Genomic DNA, 12,178 nt, shown 5'->3' with positions numbered 1-12,178 from the left:
ACACACGCGAGACAGATAAGAATTGCTGATAGTTACAGTTTGTTCCAAATGTCAGCACAAAATGTGGCAGACTGTACAGTGCAGGTGCAGCAGCACTCGTAAATAACAGAGGCCAAGTGTCTGCTGCCTACAACTGAGTTCAAGTACTGCCACACAATAAAGTACTGTCACACAATAAAGTACTATTGAAGTGGAGGGAGTCTGCATTATCTATTAACACGAGATAGCCAATGAAACTGGCTATGCCCGGTTACTCTGCAGAGAGGTTGAACTTGAGACGATCATTATGGTGAGGAGGCAGCAGCAGGCAGGTGAGATTCTGGTGAAGCACGCTACTCTCCACAGCTTTTGCGACACACACACACACACACACACACACACACACACAATCTCTCTCTCTCTCTCTCTCTCTCTCTCTCTCTCTCTCTCTCTCTCTCTCTCTCAACCCAACCATCACATTAAAAGCTCTGGACAGTGTCGTTGCAATACCAGGCTCTCTCTCCCCTGACTGCCCCCTCCTCCCATCAAAAAATTAATATAAAAGATTAGAAAGTTCAAAAAATGTTACCAGATAGTCCACAGGTGTGCTAAGATTGGACCACATTGGGAAAGAATGGGTTAACCGAGGTGACGTGAATGCTTAAGACTCGAGTCTCGTCTCGAGCACCACAACTTTCTAGGAGTTGACTTTGTAGGGTGCGTACTGCTGCTGCCCAAATATAGGCACCTTTAAAAAAGAAGCCAGCAATGTTAGCAACACAAGAGGAGACAAACACAAACAGTGCTGTCGGGGGTAGGCGCAGGCGGGCGGGCACCCGGCTGGCGCGGCCTCCGGAGGCGGTCCGAACCGTGCGGCCGCCACACCGCGCCTACCCCGCCCTTAGGAACAATAATATCTAGCAGCCTGGTCACTACCACATATATATTTGGGCAACAATTTGCAGTTGCATCTTACAATGTACTACCATTGCAGTACGATTTATTTCACATGGGCGATGTTGGTCACTGCAAAAGCTGCACATAAAACACTATGTGCAACCTAATTTCATCAAGTGTGCTCCTGCTTCTCTCTCTCTCTCTCTCTCTCACACACACTCAAGCGCGCGCACGCGTGCACCCTCCCCCCCCCCCCCCCCCCCCCCCCCCACACACACACACACAGGAGCAACACAAATCTGGTAATTTAAAGATAACTTTGAAAATGTGATCAGGCCACTGACACTGTTTTACCAACCTCTGACAAAACACTTCTGCTCAGAGACAAGAAGTACAACATGAGGATGGGAAGTGAAGGTGGGTTCAAAACATCACAATGCGTTCCTCAGTAACCAACACAGTCCAGTGGAAAAAAATCATGCTCTCTAATGCAAGTATATTACAACAGCAAAAAAATGTACAAATGCCTGGAAGATCTTTTTGTGGACAGGTCTGAGGAAAATAAAGTTTTTTGGATTTTGTATGAACAGAACCTCATTTTAGAAATTAGTGGTAGTACAATGTTCACTTTTATCGATACAGTTTCAACTACACAGTACTTACTCCTTAGGACAATTAACAAGGAAGTTAACTGAAAAATCCAGAACAGAAAATTTATCCTTTCTACTGCAGAAAGAAAAAAAAAATGTTAAAACATACATAGAAATACTGATAGGCAAGTGAAGAGAACAAATTAATTTCACCAGCTAGGTAGCAGATCAGAAATGAGTTGCTTTACTTACCTTTAGTCTGTCAGGATGTGCACAACGAATGGTGGCGACTTGCGCTTGCTTTTTTAAAGGGATAGTTGAGTCTTTCTCAACCTGTAACAGAAAAAAGACGCCCATGTTGGTGGAATGCTGTAACACCTCAGACACAGAAATCATACCTGCGAAATCAAATACTTGCCACTAAGTATCAAAGAAAAACTTCTGATCATCTAAAATGAACACACAGTCATTTACATCAATATTACTTAATGATTTGCTTTACATCTGAAAACAATTGCCTCATACAAGACAGTAATGTCGAGGGTACATCTTAGATTGTCACAGCATTGCTCTATATGTTATTGGGGACGAAGTGGGGAAAAAAACTGTTCGGATTTGGGCAACAGTGTGATAATGGCCCTCCACTGAAACCATAGCTGTAGTGATGATTGGTATGTCACACTGCCCAAGCTTTATATTAGCCTCTAAGATAATAATTTTGTGATGAGTTGGGAAGCCGACGAATGTGAAATAAAGTTTGTAATACAAGCTTGCTCTGTAACATCGCCTAATGACTTCATTCGGTGCTTATTTCACGAACTTTTCGTTATAAACTACGAAGATAAATATGTGATAATGGACAAGTCTTCGCCGAGTATTTTGACGCAAATAAGAGAAACGAAAGGAGTGGTCCACTGTGCAGCTTTTACCCCGATTTGTACTACACGTATTATGAAGAATGATGTAAACATCAACGCGTCTGCAGTGGAGCAGAATATAAACTTGTCTCGCAGTGGCTGAACACTCTCAGATGACTCAATTTGCACCTATCGTCACTTAATCCTGTCCCCTCCGACTACAAAATACTTTTTACCTGATGTTGGTTATGCTCTGTTGGCCTGTGAACACTCGCTTACCCGGCCGTTACAGAAAGCAAACGTAAAATTTCAGTTTTCTGGACGATTCTTCCACTCCCCGGCACCAACTACAGCACAGCATCTTTGAAGGATGCCGCCCTGTGCTTTGAAGTAGAAACACGCGTTATCACCGGCAGCGCCCAGGCGATTGAGCGTTACGTAACGAAACGGCAGCGCGCTGCGCTCCGATCTAGAAATTCCGACTCTTTTCTTTGCCGGCCGCCGTCCTTCTAATCAGTCTTTCACAGAAAAGGAAAAGAATTCTTCGCTCTCGCAATGTTCCAAGACGCAAAAGGCACAGCCGGTGCAAAACTGAACTGCAGCACACCGTGACGTTCGGTTTACAAATACCACAACGCATCAGCATTACACTTCCATGCAGAAGAGAATGAATTAACACTTACGACGCGCGGTCACTTCTTGTTGAAAACTCAAGCAAGTACAAATAGAAACGCAAATGCTCCAAGCTATAAATCGCATACGTACGTTCGTCGGTAACGGTAAAACTTTTTGTCGCTTCCTGTAGCAAACGCGCCTTCCACTACACTTTCGTCTTTGAAATTCAACATTACACGATTTGCCATCACTAATGAAATACAGCATATTAAAATAAACAACGCGGAGTATATGGCGAAATAACTGTGTTTAGAGAACTGCCGAAAGAGAGGAGTACGGTGAGACAACCTGCGTCAGAAGAGAACACTGCCACTCATGTTAAGCCGATTTCCATCAGAAGACAAATTCTCGGTAATTTCCGTCCTCTTATTTCAATTACGTGAATTAGTCATGCGTAAGACTTAATTACGGCAGCATCCACGTGACTTGCAGAATTTTGCAAGTATTGCGCAATGTTGCGCAATCCCATAAAACATGTCACATGTCTGTCCACTTTGAATCTGACATTCAACATAACTCGAATAATACACGCTATCGTGGTTTTCTTCTCCGCGGTGAGCTATTTCTTCTATTCACTGCTGGCAGGTAAGTTTTTATACCATCCAAGGCTAAGGACAAGAGTCAAGTGTCTCGCGGCGAACTTACCTTCCCTGTCTGTGACAGTGCGGTGTCGGTCGGCTACGGTGTTGTAAGTGCTGCTCTGGTGCGGCTGTGTGGTGTTCGGAACAACGCAGGCAGGTGGAACACTGATCGCAATTGGACGCAGCTGTCGTGCACGCTCACTCTTGAGTACGTTGACAGAAGTCGTATATACATCCACTCGCAACGAAACACCACCTCTCTCTGCCTCGTGCGCGAACAATCTCGCGCTTTTATCAGACATCCGGCACGGCCGAAAATAGCTCCTTGACGTCAGCGCCAGCCAATAGCATCGCGAGGAGGGGGGGGGGGGGGGGGGGGGGGGGGACCGTAGCATAGTCGCGGTGGGAGGCTCTGTCAGGACCTTTCCTCGAAATTCGCTGTGAGGTGGGGGTTCCGTCAAGTCGCAGCTTGTCTTGCCTGCCTGTGTAGTGTGTGTGTCTTAGAGCGGGGCGCTAGCGAAGTCCGTTCCGTCTCTCAACTGCGCTGACACACTTCCCGTGCAGATGTGCACAGTTTCAACGTTTCGTTAATATATGCTACATTATTTCCCGTAGGCTACTTGCTTCACTGTCGAACTTCACTTTCTCCTCTTACATGTCATGTGATAAAAGAAGTAACTGTCGGCAATAAACTTCACATGGACATGCGCCGCATTCTGAATGGTTTTCGAAATAGAACACATTTAATGTCACTATTATACGTCTTTCTTCAATGACTCGAAACCGCGCCCTCCAGCAAAACTGTAACTTAGTGCAAAGTTAAACTACAAATAAGGCCCTATTCACTTTTCTTGTATGACTGATAGGTTGCCGGCCATTCTGCCCGATCGGTTGTAGACGCTACAGTCCGGAACCGCGCTGCTGCTACGGTCGCAGGTTCGAATCCTGCCTCGGACATGGATGTGTGTGATGTCTTTAGGTTAGTTAGGTTTAAATAGTGCAAGTCTAGGGGACTGATGACTTCAGATGTTAACTCCCATAGTGCTTAGAGCCATTTGAACCATTTTAAGTGATAGTTTGCGCGAAGAGAAAGAGGCAGTACTGAAAATCTCGCGCAATGCGAATGCGCTGTAGCGCATTCAGGTTTTGAAGATCAATTTGATACAGTTTCTGCACTTGATAGACCACAAGTCTCCCGTATCAAATTGCTCATCTCAATTTCCTCCACATTACTGTGATACGTTGCAAACAATGACAGCGTACTGAACAATACAGAAAATAAATTTGTTACGTGCTCCGTGGATCATTTGAACGCCTCTTATATCCAGATGATGTGGAGCAATTCAGCTTACCGTACATGTATACATGATTAGTGTTAATGTTAATAAACACATTTTTTTTAGCCGCGCGGGATTAGCCGAGCGGTCTCAGACGCTGCAGTCATGGACTGCGCGGCTGGTCCCGGCGGAGGTTCGAGTCCTCCCTCGGGCATGGGTGCGTGTGTTTGTCCTTAGGATAATTAAGGTTACGTAGTGTGTAAGCTCAGGAACTGATGACCTTAGCAGTTAAGTCCCATAAGATTTCACACACATTTTATTTTTGAACATTTTTTTTAGTCCTGTTTATGCAACTACACTTAAATACTGATCGTTCCTCCTGCGTAATTTCTGCCTCTTGTTACACATACTGGTATCCAAGCAGTTAACCCCGTTCACGGCACGCGTCTTCAATTGCAGGTTGCCTATCTTACCGACTTCCAGGGTCAACAAAATTTTGATTATCGCCGGCCGCTGTGACGGAGCGGTCCTAGGCGCTTCAGTCCGTAACCGCGCTGCTGCTACGGTGGCAAGTTCGAATCCTGCCTCGGGCTTGTATGTGTGTATTGTCCTTAGGTTAGTTGGGTTTAAGTAGTTCTAAGTCTAGGGGACTGATGACTTCAGATGTTAAAGTCCCATAGTCCTTACAGCCATTTTTTTACTATCAGTATTTCATATATAACTGTGATTCCAATTTAAATGTTTTTAGTGTTCATTAAGAGGTAAATGGATATAAGCGTATGGCGTCGTTGGCCGGGAGGCCCCTATTCGCGGAACTTCGGCCGCCAAGGTGCCAGTTTTATTTCATTCGACGCCACATTGGGCGACTTGCGCACCGGTGATGACGATGAAATGATGAAGAGGACAACACAACACCCACTCCTCGAGCGGAGAAAATCGCCGACCCGCCTGGGAATCGAAGCCGTGCATACTCGCATGGTAGGCGAGCACGGTACCACCCAGTTAAGCAGGTGGACTCATTAAAAGGTATAATCTCACGTTACAGCTTTAACACCGTGAGAAGCGGCGTAACCCAACGCGCGCAAATACGCAGACCATCTTCATCCAGTACTTAAGAATGAATGTACTTAGCGACTAGCAACTTACAGTTTCAAACCTTTTCGAAGCTAAATCTACCTAGCGTCCCTCACAAAATGATGTAAGGGAAAAAAGTTTATCGGCTGTAACATTTTAGTTTCATTTTGCCGCCTCCGGCGTAGGGAATACATTTTCCTTGCGGTATATTTTAAGCACGCAGTCCTCTGCCACTTCTTGTAAGGCAGCGATAGCGATTTGCACTTTGTACTCCTTGGATTTTCAAATGTTTTCCTCTCTGCGGCGTCGCAGATAATAGCACAGATAAGTTTTTAGTTCTGATTCATTAGTCGAGTAAGCTGAAGCTCCGATTGTGCATTTAGCCGCCATTTTATGGATGCATAGTTTGATGATGATTACAAGCATGGACCATAGATAACATAGACTGCACGTGACGCCATTACGCTGAAACATAAAGTCACATGACTCGGTGCAGGACGCAGACTTTGTTATTACGAATTGTGTGAAGTGGAGTCGTCACAGTTTTTTTTTTTTTTTTTTTTCATTTGAGCTGGAATCAAGCATTGGTTTTAACAAGAAAATAACGCTATTAGTAGTGCAGCTAACCATATTTCTATAAAATTCCTAACATTAATGCGATGGTTATTGTTTTTACATGTGGCCAGGGGAAACGTACTGATTGTTCTGTATACAAGCAACAAAATTACAGTTCTTGAGTGAATACTTTTATTTGTTGGGAGTCAACGGGACACAACCCGTCGGCTTTGATCAATGACGTCATAGGTTACTCATAGATATTGAGATCTTTACGTTACAGCCATAGATAATAAATCGATTGTCTGTTGTGGATAAGCGCCATCATTGTTAATTGAAACAAATGAGTGTGTTTTTATAAGACAGCACCAGACATTGCGTAATATTTTTTCGTTTGAATTGATGTAAATAATTGGTTATTTCCAATTCATTCGGTACTTAATTTCATTCTTAATGAGTCTGAGATACTTGGAGAATAGTTTCTCATTTATAAGAATTTTTAGTTTTTGATTTTCGTTTGTAAGTATGAATTTGTCTGTTCCCATGAATATGGAAGACTTAAAGCCGGCTGGGTGTTATAGTCGGAATCGATGAGTCTCATTCTGGCAAAACCAAGTACAACAGGGAGGAACTGCGACGGGATTATGGATTTGATTGGCTGTAATTTCAGGCCCACAATGTGATGATGTATTTTTTGAAGTGGTTCATAATCGAACGAGGAAAGTTTTGGCGAGATTAATTGAAAATCATGTTGCAGAGGAATCTGAAGTTGTTTCCAATGTTTTTCTTCATATACAGATTTGGGGATAGGGGTTTTCACCATCTTGTTGCCAATCATAGCACTGAATTCAGATCTTTATGAACTGGGGATTGTACCAATAGTATAGATTATTGATCAGCCATAAAATCTGTTGTAGGGAGGGGGAAATGACGCATTTCGAGACTACAGAGTCATTAAGATGAATATTCATGGTGGCGTAGAGTACCCGATACATACTGCCCATTTAAGTATTTCCTTAAGCGTGTTGGGCGAATGTGTCCTCCAAAACTGGTTAGTTAATTTCAGGTTGGGATGAGGGGTGGCGGAGGGGTAGTGATAATTAAGGAAAAGGGTGGGTTTGGTCGGGATGGTTAAAATACTGATTTGGATTTTTTGGGGTTGATCCATCATTCTTATTATCTTCTGTGGATAGTTTTTAAATTATTTTACCTCATTTCGTTGATGTGAACTTCTGGGCTTATATATTTCTATGTATTGTTTTTTGTGATGTGTTTCTTGTGGATGTGATTTTTCTTGACATCTTTCAAGGCGAGCTTTGGTTTTTTTGCGGAAGAGTTTGCGTAAGGTAAGATTAGTCTTTTATTTTTATATTTCACTGAATTTGTCTATTTTGATGTCTTTCTTTGTCGTATTATATTGTCCTGCGTTAAATATGGGTTCGTCACTTGCAGTACGGAATGCAAATTGTGCAATTGTTGCTCTTTTTTCCTTTCCTAGTATTAGTACCACTACGATTTTTCTAGCCTATACTAGCCCTGCCGAAGGCGAAAAGACCGACATACGTAAAATTCGTATCCCGTACTTCAGTTGACGTATGGAGGTCAACTGGTGCTATCTAGGCGAAAAAAAGCGACATATGTAGCACTGCTATCATTTACCTATATAGGTCAAGTGATGAATAGGACACTAATGCTAACGAATACGAAGAAATCGACGTAGGTTACATTCGTATCCCGTAACCTATACAGATCGACTGACTGAAGAGATGCAGCTCACATATACGTCAACAGAGGTATTGCATGCTAACGTTACTTCTATCCTTTTTTTTATTTTTTACTAGGATTCAAACAAGCGATATCTTTAACGTTATGTTCAAAATATTAATGCATGTGATATATGTCTACTATCCGTTTTCCCTCTTCTGCATTCCTTTGTTTGTGAACACTCGCCTTGCTGTTAAATCTGGGTAATTGTTGGAATTGTGTGAACAATATATTTCGCGTATGACGGCGCAAAGTGCACTGTGTAAAAGAGACCTCTTTGGCATCGTCTAACACTCTTTGTGTGCGCTAATTATTCTGTTGTGTTCGCTGTAAATTTTTTTGTTCTTGAATGTGCAAATATAGTTGTTAGTAAAATGTCCTTTTTTCTCCTCAATACTTATTCAGCTGCGCAAATTCCAATAGTAATAAATCATATCTGGCAAATTATGACGTCATTGGTCAAAGCCGACGTGTTGTATCCCGTTCGTCAGTAGTCCCTTTTGTTGCACTATGAGTCTTTTAGTCCATCGTTTCCACGGGAGTGGAACGCAAAATATCAGTGGCAGGCTACATTACTTTTCTCGCGATTCATCAACAAAACGTGTCAATGTTTTGCAATGCTTTTATGAGGAATTAAATACATTTATAATCAGAAGGTTCGGTTTTGACGCAAAATAAGAGTTTATATTTTATGACTTTTGCCACTTAATGATGCTGGTATGTAAAGCAAGTAAAAGACTGCCAGTTTACGTTGAAAAAACCTCCTTGGTGAACTTAAATGGTTCACTCAACAAGAACAGATTTTATCGGTATAATTAAGTCTACATTCATCTTTAGTTGTGTATGGCGCTGCCAGAGGCAGATCTGCACCACGAAGTACTTTCGTACTGCGGTTAAGCTCACTCAAGGCTTGCTGGAAGTGATTTTTTAAGGCTGTGATAAGTCATGAAGGGGAAGAACATCAGTCCAGCAGTCTGAAGCTGCTTCCAAGAGATTTTTGGTACACTTTCAGATTGGTACACCTATTAGTGCCAAGTGCTCTACCATTGTAATAAATAATGACTGTAATTACATACCTCATCTAGTCTTGCAACAGACGAAGCAGACAGATGGTTTAATGAAAACAGACTCATTGTGAATGCCAAAAAAACAACGTGCATCAACTTCAGACATATTACAAATAAAATAAAAACTAACCTTAGAGTAGAACTGGCTAGATGTAAGATTGAACAAGCATCATACACTAAATTCTTGGGAGTATGGTTTGATGAACACGAAGATGGGAAAAGCATGTAATATCATTGAACAAAAAACTATATACTTAGAATGCTTAAAAGCTCATGTAATATTAAAACAGTGTTATGCATGGGTGTACCCAGCGAGGGGCAGGGCAGCTGCCCCCCCTCCCCCCACAAGATATTCTAGGTTTTTTACTAGTTTACTGTTTTATTTAATAAGAATTGCTGCATGTTTACTCGGATTGTACAAGTGCATTCTTGTATTTAAAATGTTTATTAAAAGCATTTTTTCACTGGTTTACTGTTTAATAAGAAGTGCTGTATGTTGTCTCGAGTCCTTGTTTCCTGAAACTGGTATGACCTGCACCCCCCCCCCCCCCCCCCCCCCCCCGTTCACATCCTGGGTACGCCCTTGGTGTTATGTGTTTATTTCTCATTCATGCACAGTTCATTAAGATACGGTGTACAGTTTTGGGGGAACAACAGTCTAACAAAACATTCATTTAGACTACAAAAGAAGGCAGTCAGAATAATAAAAGGTATAGCATATAGAGACTCTTGTAGGCATGCTTTCAAAGAATTAAAAATCATGATGCTACCATCCTTATACACATATGAAAGCATATGTTTCTTAAAAGAAAAGAACACGAGGAATTTTCTACATTAAACAGAGAATTTGACAACTACGAAATGAGGAATAGGAATTATTTCCACAGAAAAATTCATAAAACAGTTATTTATCACAAAAGTGTACTATACCAACCCAAAATCCTCTACAGTGCTCTCCCCAAAGAACTAAAAATAATACCAAAACTGCGCATATTTAAAAGAGAATTAAAACACACGTTATTGAGCAATGGTTTTTACAGTATTGAAGAGTTTATGAATCATTGTCAATAAAAGCGCAGTTAAAATTTCCCTGGCATAATAAATATGTGTAATTGCTCACATTTAAATACTCCTGTTTCTATGAAAGTGTGAAAGTGTTAATGTAAGAATGGAAATAATCTTTGATGTGAGAATCACTACCTTTTTTTTGTATGTTGTTATCCTACATGTATATTTCTATGTTAATGTTCTTATAGTTCTATTAAAATTGTAATGTCTAAGTGACAAGTAAATTCAATTATAAATTTTCATGTACATGTATTTAAAATTGTTATGTTTATTGACAAGTCCTACGTCATTTTGATGACAAGGACGCTAATGAATTGAATTTCTTAGACTTTGTACGAGGGGCGTTTGAAAAGTCTAGGAGATGGCACCACCGGCGCGTATCTAGGTCATGTTTAGTTAGTAGCATATTTGGAAAGAACGCAAACCAAGTTTCAGCCATGTTGGCATATTTATTTGTGTTTGGTATTCGTGTGAATCAAGGAAGCCGCGTGATTGTCAAAAAATGGATCCATAAGAATTTCGTGTGGTGATTAAACATTACTTTATGAAAGGCAAGATGCCTCAGGAGACTATAGAGAAGCTTGATAAACATTACAGTGACTTTGCACCTTCGATTAGAACAGTTTATAAGTGGTTCCAAAATTTTTGGAGCGGTCATATGGGCACAAGTGGTGCTGAAAGTTCTGGACGCCCTGTGGAGGTTACGACTCCAGAAATCATTGATAAAATCCATGATATGGTGATGGGTGACAGAAGAGTTAAGGTGCGTGAGATTGCTAATGCTGTGGGCATCTCGAATGAACGGGTTCATAATAAACATTGGACATGAAAAAGCTGTCCGCAAGATGGGTTCCGCGACTGCTGACGCTTGACCAAAAACGGAATCGTGTGAAGTGTTGCAAGGATTGTTTGCAGCTGTTCAGGAAGAATCCGCAGGACTTTAAGCGTCGTTTCGTCACTGTGGATGAAACATGGGTACATTACTATAATCCTGAGACCAATCTAAACAATGGGTTACCAAGGGAGAATCTGCACCAAAAAAGGCGAAGACCATTCCTTCGGCCAGAAAGGTTATGGCGACTGTCTTTTGGGATTCGCAAGGGATAATCCTCAACGACTATCTGGAAAAAGGTAAAACTATTACAGGTGCATATTAATCATTATTGGACCGTTTGAAAACCGAGCTGCAAGAAAAACGCTGACAATTGGACCGCAAATAAGTCCTTTTCCATCACGACAATTCTCCAGCACACACCTCAGCAGTTGTGCTCGCAAAATTAATGGAAATAGGATTTCAACTCGTTTCTCGTCCCCCTATTCTCCAGACTTGGCTCCATAGGACTACTATTTGTTCCCTAATTCGAAGAAATGGCTGGTGGGACAAAGATTTTATTCAAACGAGGAGGTGATTGCAGCAACTAATAGCTATTTTGCAGATTTTGGCAATTCCTATTATTCGAAAGAGATCAACAAATTAGAACAGCGTTGGACGAAGTGTATAAGTCTAAAAGGAGACTATGTCCAAAAATAAAAAAAAAGGTTTACCCCAAACACTTAAGTAGTTATTAGTTTTCACGGACTTTTCAAACGCACCTCGTATTTGGCTAGGAAACAGAATAAAAAACTAAAACGCCACCTGTGGCAAATTTCATCGTGTTCTAAAATTTCTAGAACCGGTATCTTGAACAGAAAAATCAGAGTTGGCTTATCATGTCCGATTATCATGTATATTTGTGTAAAATGGGCCAGAACGTATTAGACAAATGCACATTTTTAATTTGATAGACCCTTTTA

At 41.4% G+C, this 12,178-nt stretch overlaps 1 protein-coding gene across 1 annotated transcript in view; it reads right to left on the bottom strand.

Annotated features, from left to right (window-relative positions):
* The window catches only part of LOC126293199 (serine/threonine-protein kinase fray2-like), a 98,379-nt gene that overhangs the window by 11,541 nt on the left and 74,660 nt on the right, over nt 1-12,178 (bottom strand). Inside the window, exon 2 of the mRNA XM_049986323.1 lies at nt 1,719-1,799. Within this exon, the coding sequence (XP_049842280.1) occupies nt 1,719-1,799 (81 nt within the window). The remainder of the gene's footprint in view (nt 1-1,718; nt 1,800-12,178) is intronic.

This window comes from Schistocerca gregaria, chromosome 10 (assembly GCF_023897955.1).
Source record: "Schistocerca gregaria isolate iqSchGreg1 chromosome 10, iqSchGreg1.2, whole genome shotgun sequence".
In the NCBI taxonomy this organism is placed as follows: domain Eukaryota; kingdom Metazoa; phylum Arthropoda; class Insecta; order Orthoptera; family Acrididae; genus Schistocerca; species Schistocerca gregaria.
The sequence above is the reverse complement of the archived record's forward strand: the minus strand, read 5'-3'. Positions and strand labels throughout refer to the sequence as shown.